This window comes from Polychytrium aggregatum (assembly GCF_025602895.1).
Source record: "Polychytrium aggregatum strain JEL109 chromosome Unknown BJ171scaffold_84, whole genome shotgun sequence".
Lineage (NCBI taxonomy): Eukaryota > Fungi > Chytridiomycota > Chytridiomycetes > Polychytriales > Polychytrium > Polychytrium aggregatum.
In genome coordinates this window covers 63,782-81,820 of record NW_026516286.1, presented here as the reverse complement: position 1 = coordinate 81,820, position 18,039 = coordinate 63,782, and the positions used below count along the sequence as shown (strand labels likewise).

At 58.0% G+C, this 18,039-nt stretch overlaps 7 protein-coding genes across 7 annotated transcripts; 3 read left to right on the top strand and 4 right to left on the bottom strand.

The window, feature by feature from the left end:
* Positions 1-2,163, top strand: BJ171DRAFT_532121 (coatomer epsilon subunit-domain-containing protein). Its single transcript, XM_053112766.1, has 6 exons — positions 1-100; positions 344-743; positions 1,167-1,302; positions 1,412-1,570; positions 1,758-1,846; positions 1,964-2,163. The coding sequence occupies exons 1-6, from the start codon at positions 82-84 to the stop codon at positions 2,058-2,060; spliced, it is 900 nt and encodes a 299-aa protein (XP_052962144.1). The 5' UTR covers positions 1-81; the 3' UTR covers positions 2,061-2,163.
* A 228-nt stretch (positions 2,164-2,391) lies between these two features.
* Positions 2,392-5,487, top strand: BJ171DRAFT_532119 (peptidase M18). Its single transcript, XM_053112765.1, has 10 exons — positions 2,392-2,450; positions 2,612-2,878; positions 3,035-3,135; positions 3,264-3,446; positions 3,602-3,684; positions 3,849-3,976; positions 4,114-4,302; positions 4,401-4,479; positions 4,695-5,002; positions 5,387-5,487. Exons 1-10 carry the CDS (start codon positions 2,421-2,423, stop codon positions 5,435-5,437), a joined length of 1,419 nt encoding a protein of 472 aa, XP_052962143.1. The 5' UTR covers positions 2,392-2,420; the 3' UTR covers positions 5,438-5,487.
* On the bottom strand, positions 5,488-8,027 carry BJ171DRAFT_532117 (uncharacterized protein). The gene is made up of 4 exons (XM_053112764.1): positions 7,216-8,027; positions 6,667-7,041; positions 6,290-6,629; positions 5,488-6,085 (listed from the first exon to the last, which is right to left on the bottom strand). Exons 1-4 carry the CDS (start codon positions 7,714-7,716, stop codon positions 5,685-5,687), a joined length of 1,617 nt encoding a protein of 538 aa, XP_052962142.1. The 5' UTR covers positions 7,717-8,027; the 3' UTR covers positions 5,488-5,684.
* A 189-nt stretch (positions 8,028-8,216) lies between these two features.
* Positions 8,217-10,114, top strand: BJ171DRAFT_301251 (uncharacterized protein). The gene is made up of 2 exons (XM_053107003.1): positions 8,217-8,803; positions 8,979-10,114. The coding sequence occupies exons 1-2, from the start codon at positions 8,427-8,429 to the stop codon at positions 9,985-9,987; spliced, it is 1,386 nt and encodes a 461-aa protein (XP_052962141.1). The 5' UTR covers positions 8,217-8,426; the 3' UTR covers positions 9,988-10,114.
* A 1-nt stretch (position 10,115) lies between these two features.
* On the bottom strand, positions 10,116-12,970 carry BJ171DRAFT_640866 (uncharacterized protein; the record flags this gene model as incomplete). Its single annotated transcript, XM_053115770.1, has 3 exons — positions 10,116-10,875; positions 11,100-11,481; positions 11,719-12,970. 3 exons carry the CDS (start codon positions 12,968-12,970, stop codon positions 10,464-10,466), a joined length of 2,046 nt encoding a protein of 681 aa, XP_052962140.1. The 3' UTR covers positions 10,116-10,463.
* A 334-nt stretch (positions 12,971-13,304) lies between these two features.
* Positions 13,305-16,406, bottom strand: BJ171DRAFT_532112 (uncharacterized protein). The gene is made up of 11 exons (XM_053112763.1): positions 16,207-16,406; positions 16,016-16,098; positions 15,792-15,896; positions 15,457-15,655; positions 15,054-15,323; positions 14,754-14,894; positions 14,416-14,640; positions 14,165-14,262; positions 13,966-14,053; positions 13,659-13,814; positions 13,305-13,526 (listed from the first exon to the last, which is right to left on the bottom strand). Exons 1-11 carry the CDS (start codon positions 16,303-16,305, stop codon positions 13,482-13,484), a joined length of 1,509 nt encoding a protein of 502 aa, XP_052962139.1. The 5' UTR covers positions 16,306-16,406; the 3' UTR covers positions 13,305-13,481.
* Positions 16,407-16,959: 553 nt separating this feature from the next.
* Positions 16,960-17,341, bottom strand: BJ171DRAFT_407768 (high mobility group box domain-containing protein; the record flags this gene model as incomplete). Its single annotated transcript, XM_053107254.1, has 2 exons — positions 16,960-17,018; positions 17,146-17,341. Coding segments are annotated over 2 exons (255 nt in total), but the record flags the coding sequence as incomplete, so codon positions are not given.
* Positions 17,342-18,039: the final 698 nt, after the last annotated feature.

Below are 18,039 nucleotides of genomic sequence, written 5' to 3'. Positions count from 1 at the left end.
CTCGAGATTCCCGTTGCTGCCTCCAGGCCTTGCTGCCCGCCCCGTCCTGCCGCCCAGTCCCTGCCTCTGCAAACCGTCGATATGGCCGATCCTGCTCTAGGTAACCGCGCCATCGCCGGGCCCTCTCCGTGACGCTATCGGCCGTCCTCGTCCGTCGCTGCTGCCCCCGATGGCAGCGCTGTTCGCCTTCAGCCGCGGCGTTCTCGGCCGTCTGCATCCAGCATCGGCCCAGCCGACATGAAACGCAATGAAATGGAGTGGAGTGGACGGATCCATCCGCAGCCCAGACGCTGCTCTGACACGATCGTCCTCTGCGTTCCTCGGCACTTGCCCGCCGCGCCAGACGAGATTCTGCCCATCCGCAACCTCTTCTATCTCGGCGACTACCAGAAGGTCGTCAACGAGGCCACAAATCCTCATCAGCCCCGGACCGAGCAGGCACGATTACTGCGCAGGGTCTTCCTCTACCGGGCCTATCTGGCTCAGAAAAAGTACAACATGGTCATCAGCGAGATCGCAAAGGCGTCCGAGATCGAGCTGAGAGCGATTGGCACCATCGCCCGCTATTTCATCACCCCCGCCGCCCAGCGAGATCAACTCGTTGCCGAGATGAAGGCCTTGGCGGACGAATCCCTGGGTCTCAACGTTACCGTCCAAATTCTGGCCGCTACCCTGTTTTTCGCACACGGACTACTAGACGATGCGCTCAGGCTCGTCGCCGAGAAGCATCAGAACTTGGAATGGTTAGTGGCTCGTCCTTTGATGCGTGCCCAGCAACCGGTCTCGAGAAGCCGTCGACTGCACCAACCGATTGTCATCGGCAGACAGACAGACAGACAGACAGACAGACAGACAGACAGACAGACAGACAGACAGACAGACAGACAGACAGATGGACAGATGGACAGACCGCAGTGCGCTTCACGTCCCTGCTGGCCTGTCGGATTCGCAATCAGCATTGGAGACATCCACTGACTGGCCCAGAGGCGTACTCCCACCGTCCTCGGTCATGCATGCATCCGTATCTAACCGACTGCTCACGTCTCGACCACTGGCTCGGAAACCTTTGATTGCGGACCAACTCTTGCCCCTCGATCGGATGTGGCCCACGCAACACGACATGATACGATTCTACAATCTGCCGGATCGACGGTGTTGTGTTCCAGCATCGCGCTGACCGTACAAGCCTACCTGAAACTCGATCGGCCCAACCTCGCTCTGCAGGCCGTCCAGAAGATGAAGGCCTGGGCCGAGGATGATGTCCTGGCGCAGCTGATCGAGTCGTGGGTCAATCTCTATATCGTAAGTGTGTGCAGCGGGCCAAGTGCCGTCGGTATGGGCACTTTCAGGCTCTGTATCCAAGCTATCCACTAAACCCTTTCCGCCATGCTTGTTCCTCTGGCCTGAGCAGGGCGGGCCTGAACGCACCCAGGAGTCTGTCTACACCTTTGAGGAACTGGTCTCGTCCAAGGGCCCGACTGCCAAGCTGCTCAACAGCCAAGCGGTCTCCAAAATGACCACTGGACAGTTCGCGGAGGCCGAGGGTCTCTTGTTCGAAGCTCTCAACAAAGTGCGTATCTGTGCGAGTGGAGAGCCAGGCTCCGTTCAGCGTACTCGCTGTCTCGTGGCATACCACCAATCGATCCTGTTTCATAAGCATCTGGATATGCCAATCTGTGCGGCTTGTATTGAGCCACGCTCTGATATACTCGCATCCCACCCCATTGGGCCCGTTTTGTCGCTTGCAACACTTGCAGAACAACAACGATCCCGACACCATTGCCAACCTGCTGGTGTGTGCCGATGCAACCGGCAAGTCGTCCGACGTGATCAACCGATACATCAGGTGTGTTGCTCGTCAATGCCGCTGCGTGCCGCCTTTCCCGGACTCTGCCCTGGAGCAGAGTGAGCCGAGCCAAGCACGGATCCGGCGCTGACATTCACTCCCATGCATCTTCCCCAGCCAACTGCACGATGTCGCCCAGGACCATGCTGCCCTCCAGGACCGCTCGCTGAAGGAGACTCTTTTCGACCGCTGTGCACAGCGGTTCCAGATCTAGAACCTCTGACCGCGCTCGCCCTTTCGTATTCCTTGACCCCATCGTGCACTCGCCCGCAGCTCTAAATAAAGCCGAGCTGGCTGCACAAGCCACTTCCACCCGCACCACCCGCACCACCCGCACCACCGCCATCGACACCGCTGCTGCTGGCACCCCCTTCGCCTTCATGGCTGCCCCCGGCCATGATCGCCTCGTCGTCCCACGCCGGCCAATCCGTGGGGCTGGTGCCCGTGCGACCATGGGGCCCGTGCGCAGCATTCGGCATCGGGTGCCTCGTTCCATCCGCCACCCCCGCTGGCCCGCTGCCTCCCTGTCCTTCTTCGGTCTGCATCCATCTGCTCTGCGCTCGTCTGCTGCTGCATGAATCCCAAGAGTTTGATCGGCACGATGGTAGGCGTGCTGCTGCTTGCTCGCAAAGTCCAACGCGCATCCTGCGGCCCCGGCAAACAGCCGCTGGAGATGATCTGAACGAGGTCGGGTGGCTCTTGCGCTCGTCCTGCACGCAGCACCGCTTGCTGATACACACCCATATCTCGTCCTGGTTGCTGCAGTCCTCCGCCGCTTCCCAGTTCATCAAGTTTGTCAACGCCTCGCCGTCGCCCTTCCACGCCGTCGCCGAGTCCAAGAAGCTTCTGCTCGAGCAGGGCTTTGTCGAGCTGAAGGAGCGCGACAGCTGGGCAAACAAGATCCAGCGCAACGGCAAGTACTTTTTCACCCGCAACCAGTCGGCCCTGATCGCCTTCGTCGTCGGCGGAAAGTATGCCCCCGGCAACGGCTTCTCGATCCTGGGCGCCCACACCGATTCGCCGTGCTTGAAGGTATGTCCGTCCTCACTGGCCTGCCCGATTGCCCCGTTCCCGGATCTCCAGGACAAGCTCCTCAGTTTGGCCGTGTTGGTTCATGTGCAGCTTGCCGCCAACCACGATCGATGTCGACTGATCCGCGGCCGCGCTGCTGCAACGTCTTTCATCCAGCTCAAGCCCAAGTCCAAGAAGGAGTCTGTGGGCTATCTCCAGGTCGGCGTCCAGACTTACGGTGGCGGCCTCTGGAACACCTGGTTCGATCGCGACTTGAGGTGAGCCTGCTCTGCGGCCAACAGCACCATATGGTCGTGCCGCGCTGTGTCGAGGATATGTGAAAGAGAGCGTTGCCTTAATACTTTGGATCGACACTGCTGCATCGGTGGGTGCATTCGCGGATCAGTATCGCTGGCCGTGTCCTTGTCCACACCCAGGAGGACAAGTGGGAGCACCAACTTGTCAAGATCGACGAGCCCATCCTCCGAATCCCGACCTTGGCCATTCACCTGGATCGCGGCATCGACGAAGGCTTCAAGTTCAACAAAGAGGTCCAGCTCACTCCCATTCTGGCCTCGGCCAGCAAAGCGTACGTGTGCCACACTCTCATCTTCCACCCGGCCGACGCACATTGGGCCCGTCTGCTTGATGTGGGCCATTGATTCGGTTCCAGCGTGCATATCTGTGGTTTCCGCCCACCGGCTAACACAATGCGGTGCTGCCAACTTGCTTGACCGAACGCAGCCTCAACGGCGAGAAGAAGGACGACAGCGCCGTTCACCACCCTGTCCTGCTCCAGCGCATCGCCAAGGAGCTGAACATTCAAGGTTCGTGTGAGCCATCCAAGAAAGTGCCGGGCTGGTTCCCAAACACCGCTCTTGGAGCGCCGGCAATGACTGCGCGATCGCTAGCAAAGTGGGAAGGGAGAGGACGACCGAGCCTGCTGTCGTGGGTCGCAATCCGCTGCTGACACCCGCGTCTGCATATGCAGCTGATCAGATCGGCGACTTTGAGATTTGCCTGTACGACACCGTCCCCGCCACCATCGGCGGCATCGAGCAAGAGTACATCTTCTCCGCGCGCCTCGACAACTTGATGATGTCCTTCTGCTCCATCAAGGTGGGCATCACTTTTGCATCATTGATTGCTTCAGCGTCGGTGCTCGGCTTGTTGCGACAATATTCTCGGCGCCCTGCGGCTCAGAGCATCTGCTGCTGGTTTTGGATGTGCTTCTAAATCGTGCAATCATCTCCCAGGCCCTCACCAACAGCCTCCGCGAACCCACCTCCGTTGCCAACGACCCCAACATCCGTCTTGTTGCCTTGTTCGATAACGAGGAAGTTGGAAGCAACACCGCCCATGGTGCCGACTCAAACCTGCTGACCGTGGTCCTGAAGCGCATTGCTGATGTGGATATTGTCGGTCTCAGCGCTCCAGTCTCGAAGGTAGGGCCCTGAATGGCCCCGCTCGATGTGTGGCTGTGCTTGTGCAGCCAAGGCCGCACAGCTAACATGAGCTTGGTTGCTCCCTCTGTCCATGCCAGACTGCCTTTGAGGAGTCGCTGCTCAAGTCGCTGCTCGTCTCTGCTGATATGGCGCACGCTGTCCACCCCAACTATGCCGGTAAGATTTCGTTCAGGCATCGTCTGATTGCTGCCTCCATCTCGACTAGGCTGCAATTTGGTGTGGTGGATGGCGTGTGTGCCATGCGATACGTTGAGGATGTATATCGGTGGCTAGATCACCCAGACCCTGCGTGCCCGCATGACCACCGGCTGATGCATCTGGTGCTCCAATCGATACGTCTTTGCTTGATACCCCATCCGATGATCCTCCAGAAAAGCACGAAAGCAACCACCGGCCCCAGATGAACCAGGGTGTTGGCGTCAAGATCAACGCCAACCAGCGCTATGCCACCACTGCCGTCACCACCCTGATCATCCGCGAGCTGGCCAAGAAGCGAAACACCCCCATCCAGGAATTCGTCGTTCGCAACGACTCGCCCTGCGGCTCCACCATCGGCCCCATGCTGAGCGCCAAGCTCGGTCTGCGAACCGTCGACATTGGCAACCCCCAGCTCAGCATGCACTCGATCCGCGAGACCTGCGGTGTCCACGATGTCCAGTACGCCATCGATCTCTTTGAGGTAATATGTTAGCGTCCGCACCCACGTCTCTGGTGCTGAATCGGCGATGTGCGATGATGTACTTGGCTACTTCCGATGACCGATACAGCCACGTTTCGAGGATGGTGGACGGCAGGATGACGCCCTGTTGGCTGAGAGAAGAATGACCCTCGCTGCCCATTTGTACTTTACTCACCATCGCTCCGTTTTGGCTCCGGCACGACGGACCGACTCGATTCGTGCGACACCATCATCTGATCGCAATCGGCTCTCTCACGACTCGTATATGCGCCTTGCACCGTGCGACTGGCATCTGCGAACGTCATTCCCGTCTCACTGCCATCGCTCTCGGCTCTGATGGCACACGCCCGCTCCACTCGCGACCTGAATTACATGGCTCCATAGTCCTTCTTTGAAGACTTCCCTTCGCTCGATGCCCGCATCACCGTCGACTAAGCCGCGCGATACAGCAAAATAGCAGCAATATATTACCCCTGCGTGTGTGATATCGCATGAGGGCCGTATTTTCGAACGGGCGAGCCTATTCACAGACAAGGCAATCACCGGGGCGCTAGAGGGCACTGGAAAAGTATTATCAAAGAGGCTTTTGTGCGTGTAGCTGTAAAAATAGCGGGCGAAGTGACCTGAGACCAAACGAGACCCTGGATCGCCTTGAATATCGAATATTGCCAACAGAACACTCTCACTCGATCTTCTGCTTTGGGGCCGACTTGAACAAGCGCTTGAATCCCCACGAGCCGAGCTTGTAGGTACCAAAGGCTGCGATGGCACCGCTGGCCGCCAGAATCGCAAACGCAGCCGCGACGGCATCCAGGTTGTCTGGGAAGGCGTATGCCCGGGTGTTGCCGATCTTGAGGATCTCCTCGACGATATTGGCACCCTTCTTGACGCCGCCCATCGCCCGGAAGGTGCGGCGGGCTTGGCGAGATTGCTCGGCAAAGGACGGCTCGCGGATGAGGCGGTGCAGCTTCTCCTGGATCAAGTGGGTGGTGCCGGCCTTGTCGGGCGAGGTCATGATGGACTTGTCGACGTCGAGGGCAAGTCCCATGTGCACGGACTGGGCTACGTTGTAGGGCTGGTCACCTGTCGAAACGGCGACAGCACATCGCATCGGGAGGCATGTCAGCAACGACCGAGCATACACACTCGCATTTAACGGAATCGGCAGCACATGCATGGGGCCAAAACCTGGTTCGCCATCTCATGGTCTGTTGTGACAAGCCAGCCCAAGCCCACGACTCGTGTATCAGTCGCTGGGACGCACTGTCGTCGATAGCAGTTACTCACCAAAGAATGGCATTCCCAGCATCGGCGTGCCGCTCCAGAGACCCTCCGAGACGCTGTTCCAGCCTCCGTGGGTGAAGAAGACCTTGACGGAGGGGTGCTCGAGGACAGCAAGCTGCGGGACAAAGTGGTGGACGTAGACGTGCTTGGGCCACTCACGGTCGCCCAGGAGCTCCTTCAGGTTGCTCTGGAGATCCTTCTTGAGCGACCAAACGGTCTGGAACTCGGTCGTCGTGCTGAAGGCATCAAAGAAGGCGAGCAGCGTCTCGTTCGTGGGCCGGGCGACGGTGCCGGTCGAGACATAGACAACAGGCCGCTCGGCGCTGTCGAGCCACTCCTTCAGCTCCGGATGGAAGCGGAAAATCTTGGGCAGCAGGCACCCAGATGCCGCCCATGCGCATGCTAGGGTTTGTCAACTGGGCCGGATGGAAGCCCCACTCGTTGCTGACGAGGCCGACGATGGGCTGAGGAGGTCCCTGGACCTGGGGAAGGTACTCGGACAGGGTAGTCTTGACCCACTTGAAGATCTGGCGTCGTTCATACCACCGGATATAGCGACCCAGCATGGGTATGATGCGGAGCGGGATGGCCTTGAGAGCGGAAAACACAGTCATCTCGGCGGTTGCGGTTGTGTCAAAGGGGGTGATGGTGAGGCTGTCCAGGTACAGATTCGAAGGGCTGTAGTAGTTGAGGACGATCATCAGGTAGTGCACAACGACTGGAATGCCGAGGACCTCGTTCAAGACATCCACAACCTGTCGCCGGCAGTTGGTGAAGAAGCAGATGGATACCGGCGGTGTTGGTGGTGAGTGAATAAGGAACTTTATGGCAGCTCTGGCAATATCGACATGATTCCGGCTGGACTTTATCGCCAGCAACAGCCGATTTAGGCCCGCCTGTGGGCCGCTGCCAGTCTCGCGCATACTTACGGGACCAAGGAAAAAACCGCCAATGATGAGGTCCGTGGAGCGGGTGTCGACGTTCTTGATAACTTCCTGGACAACATCATACTCGAAGGAGCTCAGGGCGCCGATGGCGATGCGAAAACCCCGGAAGCGAGATAGGATCGAAAAGACAGATGAGGAGGGCTCCGAGATGTGTTTGGAGGCCTTGTTGAGTGTTGCTATGATGGGCACCGTTTCCTCGAACTGGTGGAAGTGGATGGTCGAGTTTCGTCCGTACTCGGGAACGGAGTAGCTGGTGCTTGTGACAAAGGTGACGTTGTGGCCACGGCTGGCGAGTTCATAGGCAAGAACGAGCAGCGGGTTGGCGTGTCCGGAAGCTGGTGCGGTGACGACGAGGATGTTCTTTGGGCCAAGAACAGCGTCGTCGAGCGGAATGTTGACAGCGGCCGAGGCAAACGAAGCCAGAGACACCCAGAGGAGGACGAGCGCCGTGAAGGCACGGAGGATGCCGGCCTTGGCGAGCATCGGTGCAGTGCGGTGTTGGATGATGAGGGATGCGGTGGTGGGCAAGGGAAAGCGATCGGTGGAATGTGTAACGCCGTCGCAGATGGGCCGGCTTGATATAGCACCTCGGCGGCCGAGAACCCTCTGATCGGCCCAGACACCCCGGGTCCAGTTGACAAATCCCGTATCGCATTCTGTCGGACTGATTGGCAGCCACAGCCGCGCTGGAACAGTCCGTAGGTCCCCCCGTTTGCCAAAGTCGTCACTCTGACAAGCGAATCGCTCTCCCCCGCCCAGTCCGAGACAAGACCGATGTGCTGTGGAGACTGCGGCCTTGGCAACGTGGAGGGCCTTGATTTGTGTGGCGGATCCTGAGCCCGGATATTCCCCAGCCGGATCGTGGGCTATCCGCTGGGAAGCGCCATGGACGCTCCGGAGCACCGAAACCGCCTGAGCGAGGCACCGCGATGGACCAACAACGGAAACAGATGCGAACAGATGCGAACAGATGCGAACAGATGCGAACAGATGCGAACAGATGCGAACAGATGCGAACAGATGCGAACAGATGCGAATCGGTCCAGAGCCCGCGCAGGCGCAGGCCATCCCAAGACCCGCAGTGCAGCCGACGCGTCGATCTGCCTTGCTTCGTTGCTCATCTCGCTCTCCGGATCTGCAATCGCTCGCAGGAGCCGCAATCAACCCAAACCCGCAGCTGACCCGGCTGAGCCATGGCAACCACAAAAACAGGCTTGATCAACCGGCTGGCTGCTCAGTTCGCCGTGAGCCGCTATCCCAGAGACTCGCCGCCGATCGTTGTCCACTCCTTCCAGCCCGATCCAACCCTCTCCCGCGCAGCCGCTCTGCCGCCGTATCTCCAGCGATCGCAGGACGAGTATGAGCGCATCCGGTATGCCCTAACCTTCAAGGGCACCGAGTTCTACGAATGCCACCACACGCTCAAGAACAACAGGCTCGAAGGCCTTCCCGACCCCCTCGTCGATGTCACCGGCGGATATTTGCTGCTGAAGCCGCACGAGCCTCTCCTGCAGAACGGATCCGACTTTATCGTCGGCTTTTCAGCGATCCTGCGCTTTCTGGAGATCAAGTATGTCCAGATTCATCCCTCGATCTGACGGTGGCCAGGACGCTGCGATTGTGCTGTCGATATCGCCTTCGTCTCGGTGACTCTGCGATAGCGATCGTCTGGGCCAACCGACATCTGCGTTTGCCGGGCGGTTCCGCTATCGCTGACAGCTCGCCGCTTGCTATCTCTTTCCCAGGTTTCCAGAGCCGTCCTACTTCTACGACCCCAGCGGCGACGCCCTGATGGAGACACACCCCCCGGACGAGTTCATCCACTGGGCCGACAATGTATTTTATCCGGCGACCTCGCCCCTTCTCGAGTTGCCAAAGCATTCGTCGGCGGCCAGCCAGCTCTCGTCATCGACAAGCAAAGTCCCGCCAGATAGCTATCCGCTCTACTCGGTCCTGTCGTGGGTCGAGTCTTGCTTCAAGACCAGTCGGAACCCCTGGTTCGTCAAGGATACTGTTGCTCCGACCCTGGCCGATATAGTGCTCTATGGGCCCATCCACCGATCCAAGCGACTCTTCCCGCGGTGGTTCCAGACGGCCTCGAGCACACAGGGCTCACGACTGTTCCTGGACGCCAGCGACCGACAAGAGAACGAGGCCCCATTCAAGATAACCGAGCAGTGGTTCGACCAGATGAACGGCTTTTGCGGCGACCAGTCCCGCAGCGCCTTTGTCCTGCCGCCAGAGATGTGTCTCTCCCTTTCGAGGCGCCATCCGATCCTCAGCGGCTTCTCAGACATGAACCACCGCAATCTCGGCGCTGCCTTCACAGAGTACTCGGCCCGCGTGCCAGCCGCCCGAGTCCCAAAAGACGGCGCCGACTGGGCTATCGTTCGTTCTCGTCCCGGAGACGATGGCTGGAGCAACTGTGGTCGAGCTCTCGCCGCCCGGCTCTTGCTCGATCTCCCTGCAGCGAATCTGCCTCCCTCCCTGTCGCTCCAAATCGTTGGTCGGCTGAAGCACTGGTCTGATCGCCATATCACGCTGGAACGATATGTGCGGCTCAATGCCCGGGAGCCGCCCACTGCGGTTTCACTGACACTGGATTCGGAGCATTTGGATGTGCAAATTTGCTCCGAGGACGAGGCAAAATCGGTCACAGAGACCCAAATCCAGTTCCGTCGCGACTACTCATCGCTCCTCAAGGATGTAGTGCCGGCACGACCCCCACCACGGAAGTTTGTCTATGTAGACTGAGGTGCCTTGAAGAATCAGCACCTGAAAACAGCGCTCGGCAGGTGCAGGCAATGGTCATCCGAGCGGAAGCGAGACTGCCTGGCTGCTAATATATACCGCCATATCGATTCATCGCCACCATCGCCGCTTCGAACAGTCCGAGAGCAAATGCCGTGTTGGTGGAGTGCATCCGTGGGCAAACGAGCCGACCCCGATAGGCGATCATCAACATCCGCACAAACATTGGCAGTGCTTATATGCCTGCAATGGGGCGACTGGACATGTGTATTCAGAAGCCGGGATCAAGTAACTGCAGGCCCTGTGATCGGATTCGTCATTTAACTCGGCACGACAGGCTCAGCTCTGAAATCCCAACGCAAATCAGGAAGATACTCGTGCGTGCATGGCGTGCGTTGTTTGGAGTGCTAGGTGTCTCGTCTTATCGATCGACAAACCCCCATCTATGCATCGCGATCCACGCCCCCCACAACCCTTGACTACCACACCTGCCATGGAGCCAACTCGTTCGTGAAGACCTTGAGAACCTCGCCCTTGGCGTTGTTTTCGAAGGCGGCCCACAAAAACATTTTCTTGGCCGTAAGCTGAGTGATGCACATGTTGCCGCAGTCCATGGCCAACTGATAGAGCTCGGGCGACCGGAACTGGTGGTCGACGTTTCCGGACTCGTCGTAGAGCGTGAGGGGCGAGGTTGGGCCCGTCTCTTCTTCGTCGGTCAGCACCTTGACGATGAATCGCTTGCCGTTGCGCAGCGGTGGCAGGGCGTGTGTGCTCTTTTCGGGAGGGCACTCATATCGAGCAGCGGTGAAGTCCTCAGGCTTGATGATGAGGACGTGGTTGGTTTGGAAGTTTTTGCACAAGTCCTTGTGACGCTTCCAGTCCAGGGCTTGGCTGTGGCCGCAGAGGCCATATAGCGGGCCGAAAGAGTCCAAGTCATGGATGAGACCACAGGGTCAGATCGTAAATCGAGCACCCACAACCGTGCTCAGGCCGCTGTTGAAGGTGGCTTGGTCTGATTCCGGTATCTGGATCAAACCTCTCACAAGCGCACCAGTCCAGCACCGACGCCTTTGCCATGCCGCACCGACCGGTGGCACCGTGATCGAGCAACTCACCACTCCTTGCTGCAGTACTTTGAGGGACACTTGGCACATCGCTGCAGCTTTCGAGATGACGAACTGGTGATCTGGCACAAGGTACACTGCTCCTGGCGCCTCTCGGTTGGATGGGCTTTCACTTCCGAGTTCTCTTCAAAGACATTGTCCTGCAGGATCGGAGCGGCGGTGTGGAGCCGAGTTTCGCCGGGTGGGAGATGCATCGTGGCTCGTTTGGCTTCGGGGATGGGGCCCTGCACCAACTTGGCGTACTCGGGCGTCTCCAGCAGCGCACTGTCTTCGATCTCGTTCCAGAAGCCGGGGCCGCGGTTGTGATGAACATAGTTGGACAGGATCTCAACCCGGCCCTGAAAGTTGGGGCAGAGGCGAATACCGCCACAGCCTTGGATATGCAATGACCAGGGTTGATTGAAGCAAAAAAATCACACTGTCAGCAGCTGCCCGGGATGAACAAATGAAGCACGTCGGCGCTCTAAAATATCACGAGCGACCTGTCTTGCTATCTGCTTGGGCAGTCCGGTCTCTGCAGCGCGGCGTGCGCCCTGCTCCTCTCTCAAAGCAAGCGGTGCTACTCTCTCCACTCCGACTCACTCTCCCTCGCGAGCTCTGTGAATCTTACCATTTCCATGAATCTCGTTTTCCACCAGGCGGGCATTCGAACCGCCGAGCACCAGCGCACCCCAAAAGAGATTCTTGAATATCTGGTTGCCATTCACATCGCAGTATGCCTGGCTCAAGAAGATGGTGCCCCATGAGTTGTGGTGGATCTGGCAGTGATCCAGCCGCATCTTGGCGCCATTGCAGATGATGCCTTCAGAGTTGTTGCCGTAGACCTCGCAGTTCTGCATCTCGACGACGCTGGCTTGCTTCCAGACGACCGCGCCTTGGTTGTTCTGGAAAATCTTGCATCGGACGGCGCGGAAGCTGCCTCCGTCCTTGGCCTCGAGACCCACGTTCTTGCAGCCGTGAATCTCACAGTCTTCCAGCAGACTTGACTGGTTCTCACGGAACACCATGCCGCTTGCGTGCTCGTTCGAGATGTCGCACTTGTAAAAGTACGCGGATCCGTCGCACGTCACGGCGTATATCTCCTTGCCCTGGGGTTGGCGAGTCGAAACAAGCCTGCAGTTGCGGATCTCCATCTGCGTGAGCGCCAGGGCAAACAGCGCCGCGCCTGTGGTCGAGACAATCTCCAGGTTCTCGATAAAGAGCCGGGCTGTGTTCTTGGCGAGAAAGATGGCGTGCGGGACATTGCCCTCGAGACCCGTCCGGGTGATCTTGACACCTTTGCCGGTCTTGGGGACCATGGCGACGGCGTGGGTGATAACGATTTCGGTCTCAAACTCGTATTCGCCCTCCTCAAACACAAAGATCTTCTCGGCCTCGGGGCTGCCCAGAGGCATCCGAACGGAGATCGAGTCTTTGCTGATGGGGTTTCCCACCAGGATCTTCTTGGCGTTGGCCGGGTTGACGTGGATTACTTCGATGGTGTCGAGGTTCTTGAAAACCTGCTGGACGGACGGGTTTTGCTTCATTTGCGGATCCAGTTCACATCCGATGGCCGCCCAGACCCGGCTCCGTTTCTCGTGCCCGAGACGCAGGGCAGCCAGTCCCTTGCGGAAGTACCCCTGGCCCCACTCTGGGTTGTGCTTGATGGCCAACTCGGCATCCTCGAGGGCCTCATGGAACTTTCCCACGCGCTCGTATGCGGCCGACCTATTCGAATACAGCACATGGATGTTGGCGGCGAGGTCGCTGTTGGTCTTGGCGTCGGACTTTGCGAGCTCGATGCCGGCCGTCAGAACCTTGATGGCCTCTTCATACTCTTTGCCTTTCAGCAGCGTCAAGCCGCGCTCCTGAGCGTCTGCCATGGCGAGTTTTCACAACGACGTTGCCCTTGGCGTTGAATGGCTCCGAGGACGACGAGATAGAGTCGATGCCAAGCGCGCTCTGTTATATTTTCCGGCCTCGGGGGCGACGAGCAGTTGTGATAGATGGGGCCAATCATGCAGATGAAGCCAGTGTCAGGGTGATGCGAGGGTGCTGTCAGGCGACCACTTTCTGCAGGGCGGGAGACTATTGCACTGCACCCCCAAAACGAAACGGGAGACTCTGTGTTGAGTCAGGGGCTGATTTTCGTGCCTGAACACACCCGCCCGCATCGAGTGAATGTACCGCACTCACACATCGACACATCAATACCAGTCGTCACAGGAGATCGACCGAGTGTATTCAAGACCATGCTTTCCAAAACCAACGAAAACTAAGAAATTGCCAACTAGCACGGGAAGCAATCACATGGCTTTCCCACTGGAGCCTACAGTAGATCAGTGGGTCTCAGACATCTGATGCCAGAAAGGGGAACTGTACTGTGTCTTGCCCTCATTCGTCCAAGGTAAGCGTGCCTTCGGCGGCAGTTAGCCATCGCTAGTAGGAACCGGATCACAGAGTGTCAGTACACCACCTGGTTGCACTCGCAGCCAGTCATTGCAGCTCGCCCATGCTCTGGAGCACTGCTGTCGCTCCGGACCAGTGCCACGCCTGAGTGTAAGCTCTTACTTGGCATCGCGGCCAGCGGATCTGGTGTACGCCATAGGTCTCGGTCGCAGGGTCATCGACAAAGCTCGACCCTTTCAGAACCCAAAAATTGCGATATCGGAATGCACACCGACTTTGGTGTTGAAGCATCGTGAACAAAATGGGCTTTGTTGGGTGCTAGAGTGGGTGTTTTGGGAGGGAGCTGTGTTAGCAAGCGGTGGTGTCTTGTGGCTGACAAGGATGCGCTGAATCAGTTTGTCGGGCCATTTACGCCTCCAGTCAAGCTGTGGTGAGGCCAAGTCAATGCTATGCCATCTACACAACGTACCGGAAAGGTCTCAATCTCTTCCCAACGCTTCAGCTTGTCAGGATACAGCCGCTCAAACTTGCGGATGTAATAGTCGATGCTTTGTGATCTGCCAAGAGCCAAAGCCTTGCAATGAGCGCTCCAGAGGTTTCCCCTTGAGAGTTGATATCCGGCGATAGTCATGGTAAGTCGGACGGCGACCTTGTATGTGATTCCTTACCTGTTGGCCTTCTCGATGCTCGTGGTAGTCTCAGGGGTGGTCTGGATTGCTTTTGAGAAGTCTGGGTGCAGGATGATATCAATGCTCTGGGATTGGTCCTGCTCACGGGGGGGGGTGGGGCGGGCAAAGGAAGGGCGGTCAGTCAAGATTCGGGTCGGTGCTTACAGCGGACGCCCGGGCAAACCGTGGAGTAGAAGTTGGGCAAAATGCCATGAGGAGCCTGATCACAGATGCTCACACGATCTGCTCACCAGCTTGATGATCTCAAAGATCTCGGAGATCATCTCTGGCGCCTCAGGGTCGTCCAGCAGATCGAGGTCGAATGTCAGGATTCGGCCTGACGCAAACACTTCATGTGGAGACCACAGCTGTCTGGGCACGGTGGCACACATTCCAAAGACAAAGAACCGAGTCTTGAGCTTCAGGCGGTTGAAGTTTGGCATCAACGAGAGCTGCGGCCACAATTCTCGATGGATCTGGGAGTGGGTCGGAGCGAGTAGTTCCGGGCGGCGGTCAGCAGCGATGCATTTGCAAAGCAAGGCTCAGAATCCCATCGGTGGCGAATGACCACAACATCCGAGAGACTCACCAGCACACAAATGACACGATCACTGAAAGACTCATCCAGCCGGCCTCGAAAGGATCGAAGCGCTTCAATGATCTCCTGGTTGATTTGGCTGTCTCGGTGTCCGTAGAAAGCAAACGAGCTGTCCTTGACCAGCGCGATGATCTGCCGAGAGAGAGAGCGATGCCGGGTTGTGAGCCCAGGACAGCTGAGCTACCGAATCCAGTGAACCGGTCGAGCAGCCTGAGCCAATCGACTGGATGGCCGGATCGTGTCGACGGGCCCGATGGACTGAAGCAGGATATCCCCAGATGCAGTGAGTACCTCCTCGGATATGCCAAAGATCTGACAGATCAGATGGGCTTGGACAACGCTTGGCGTGGTGGAACCTTTGATGTCAATCAAGGTCGATGGCTTCTCTATCGAGTACGAGGTCGACAGAGGTATTGCCGTATGCAAAAACAGCACGGCCAGCGACTCGTCCCGCTCAGCTTTGATTCCCAGCGTTCGAGCAAACAGATCATGCGACTCCAGGCTTTTGGTTGGCACAAAGAGCAGCGTGGACTTGCTGGCTGTGAGGAACATGAGGCCAAACTAGGGCCGTATGGAGCGAGGCGGTAGATCAAGCAGAGGTAGTGATGCATCAAATAGGGATGGCGATGCGTTAGCCAAGACCCGGACCTGGGCGACTGTATCGAGGCCAAGCGACTGCCGCAAGATTATCTACCCGGTTCTTCGATCTCATGTAGTCCACAACTTTGTTGAAGGCGTCCTCTTGGGCTTTTGTGCCTCGCGGCCGAAGGAAGACGACAGGCAGATCCAGAAGCTTGTCGCTGTGCGCCTCCAGGTGCGGAACAACCGCTCCCGGTGAGATCATGTAGGTCATGGTGAACGATATCCATGTGGTCTGCAGCATCTCGGAGAAGCTTGGAATGGACAACAGAAGGGTGAGGGGCGGGGTCTATTGGTGGGCAGCTGGGGCCTCTCCGGCCCTGGGCTCATCAGGAGCTCGAGGCAAAAGCCCACCTCCTTCACGGAGAGGCCGTTTCCACCGACGCTTACACAGATCGGACCAGCTGAACGGTCGCAGCGCTGGTGTTCTTCGTGAACGGGGTCAGCTCAATGTCGCTGACGAATTTTTCATCGGGAGGAGAGCCCTTCAGCAGCCTAGGTGCGAGCAGCAAGAAGCGTCGACATCAGCAAACGATGCAGAGCGATCCGGCTGCCCGATCGAGGCCAAATGTGCTTCGGTGAGACGATACAATCTATCATTGGGCAAGACTCACCGTGCTCTCTGCTTGCATAGGCTCGCCATTTCGGCATTCCACTTGGGTCGCTGTGCAGCGGACTTGTCGATCGCATCCGGAACCTTGAGAAAATATGGAGACGTCAGCCCGTTGGCAGATCGAAGAGCCTCCAGCTGGATGACATGATGGCGGGCTAACGAGGAAAGAGGGGTTGCAGTGCATCCATCCACCTTGGCCGGGCCGGCGTCTTGCTCGAACTCGCCGTGGGTTCGCTTGCCGAGCTGCGTGGTTGATGGCCTGGCGAACATGTGGTCTTTGGCCGAGAGCATAACACCAGCTGGAACCGGACGCAGGCTGGTTGTCTGTGAGGGCAGATCCGCGGGAGAGATGACAGGGCCGATGCGCCGCCTTTCTCCCAAGCACCGCGCTCCCGCCCAACCCTGGTCTGCTCGTCGTTCGGGATGTGCTGTATTCGGAAGCAAGGCCCGTTTCCATTTTGACAGTGTAGTCTGCGATAGTCTGCGATGGTCTGCGTCCAACAGGCCATTTGCAATCAACGGGATCACCCCGGCGGCCGCCATAATTAACCTCGCATGGTATGCAGCATGTGTTGGTGGGCAGCCACAAATCCGGAGCACCCAGCTGCTGCCAGAACAACAGCAAGCGGCCACATGGATCAAGTGTCGTCCGAGCCGCCGATTTCATCATGCAAGACGACCTCGATGTATTTGGACCACCTGTCTGCCTATGTAGTGATCTCTTCGGCTTTACTGTGGTTGCTGTGTCGGCTGCTCCTGTGCCGGTTGCAAGTGTATGGCCACACCGACCTCGGGATTGATGTTGTCGGGTCCAAGGGCATCTCCAAGAGATCCGCTCGCGGCAATGTGGACCAGCGGGGTGGTGGCTAATGCGGCCTGGCCCTCTGCCTTGGCCTCCTTCTCGAGCCTCTTGGCTTCAGCCTCCTCATTCCGCTGGTTCTGCAGATACTCGTCAAGCTCTCTCTGATATCGCTCCACGTCTTTGCGGAAGAGTTCCTGATAGTCTGTATCCGCCAGAACATCCAGACGAATTGGCGTGAGTATATGCACTCGGATGCCCTGCTCGAGTCAGCCGCATCGGATCCAGTTCCCATGTTGCTCGACCCAATGAACTTTGCCTGCGGCACTCACACTTTCGCTCCTCGTTGTCGAGGCTTCTCCACTTGGCTCCCAGTGCCTTGGTCAGATTGGCTTCGTCCAACTCGACTCCGTCATTGATCTTTTGTTGTCGTTCCCTCTTCAGCTCCTCGCGGGCCAAGTTGGCATAGAACATGAAGGCGTTGGTCGCTCGACGCGGAGCATTGGGATCGGTGAGCTTGAGCTTCTTCTTGGGCTGTTTCTCGCCTCTGTTAGCCTCGGCGCCGTCGTCGTCGCGGGCTTCTCCTTCGTTGGTTGAGTCCCAGCGCCCACCTTCGCCCTCCTGGTCGAATTGTTGGAAAAGGGGTAGTTGCTGGTCAGCCTTGTGCATGCCAAGCTACAGTGTTGGAGTCGGTGCATATTCCAGTCCAAGCAATGCATATTCCAGCCCGAACGGTGCGTGCTCTAGCCCAAGCGGTGTACATCGGGTTTGTGGTGCGAGCAGAGATGCTCCAGAGCACTTACGTCGCTGTGTTCGGCCTTGGTCTCGCCGTCGGCCGGCTTGTTGACCGGACCGGCCTTCTTCACCTTCTCGAGCTTTTTGAATAGTATTCTGCATGCAAACGAGGACGTCGGGTGAGTGGCTCTACTGCTCGAGACGGGACGCATCCGACCGAGACCGGGCTTCAATTGCACAGAGGACAGTGCTGCATCATCGCCTACCCTCGCTCAAACTTTAGCCGCGACACTTGCGTCTTGATCTTTGTCAGTTTTTTGTAGAGCTCGTCGTTTTCCTAACGGATAAATCGCCGGGGATGTGTTGGTGAGTCATAGCAGGATCAGATCGTTCCGGTCTCGACGATGAGGCATTGGGGATGCCGCACCGAGCCCGCTCGGATCAGATCAACTTACGGTCTGGATCGCCAGCACCTTGCGCTTGAGCTCCTT

Excerpts from the sequence above, each read along its gene's own strand:
- BJ171DRAFT_532121 (XM_053112766.1), top strand. Across the intron at positions 744-1,166 it reads AAGCATCAGAACTTGGAATG|CATCGCGCTGACCGTACAAG; the intron begins GTTAGTGGCTCG and ends GTTGTGTTCCAG. Across the intron at positions 1,847-1,963 it reads GTGATCAACCGATACATCAG|CCAACTGCACGATGTCGCCC; the intron begins GTGTGTTGCTCG and ends CATCTTCCCCAG.
- BJ171DRAFT_532119 (XM_053112765.1), top strand. The coding sequence starts at position 2,421 with ATGAATCCCAAGAGTTTGATCGGCACGATG. Across the intron at positions 2,879-3,034 it reads CCGATTCGCCGTGCTTGAAG|CTCAAGCCCAAGTCCAAGAA; the intron begins GTATGTCCGTCC and ends TCTTTCATCCAG. Across the intron at positions 3,685-3,848 it reads CAAGGAGCTGAACATTCAAG|CTGATCAGATCGGCGACTTT; the intron begins GTTCGTGTGAGC and ends CTGCATATGCAG.
- BJ171DRAFT_532117 (XM_053112764.1), bottom strand. The coding sequence starts at position 7,716 with ATGCTCGCCAAGGCCGGCATCCTCCGTGCCTTCACGGCGCTCGTCCTC. Across the intron at positions 7,042-7,215 it reads GCGGTTTTTTCCTTGGTCCC|GTTGTGGATGTCTTGAACGA; the intron begins GTAAGTATGCGC and ends TGCCGGCGACAG. Across the intron at positions 6,086-6,289 it reads GCTGGGAATGCCATTCTTTG|GTGACCAGCCCTACAACGTA; the intron begins GTGAGTAACTGC and ends CCGTTTCGACAG.
- BJ171DRAFT_301251 (XM_053107003.1), top strand. The coding sequence starts at position 8,427 with ATGGCAACCACAAAAACAGGCTTGATCAACCGGCTGGCTGCTCAGTTC. Across the intron at positions 8,804-8,978 it reads CTGCGCTTTCTGGAGATCAA|GTTTCCAGAGCCGTCCTACT; the intron begins GTATGTCCAGAT and ends TCTCTTTCCCAG.
- BJ171DRAFT_532112 (XM_053112763.1), bottom strand. The coding sequence starts at position 16,305 with ATGCTCTCGGCCAAAGACCACATGTTCGCCAGGCCATCAACCACGCAG. Across the intron at positions 15,897-16,015 it reads CTATGCAAGCAGAGAGCACG|GCTGCTGAAGGGCTCTCCTC; the intron begins GTGAGTCTTGCC and ends GCTCGCACCTAG. Across the intron at positions 15,656-15,791 it reads GTTCAGCTGGTCCGATCTGT|CTTCTCCGAGATGCTGCAGA; the intron begins GTAAGCGTCGGT and ends GTCCATTCCAAG.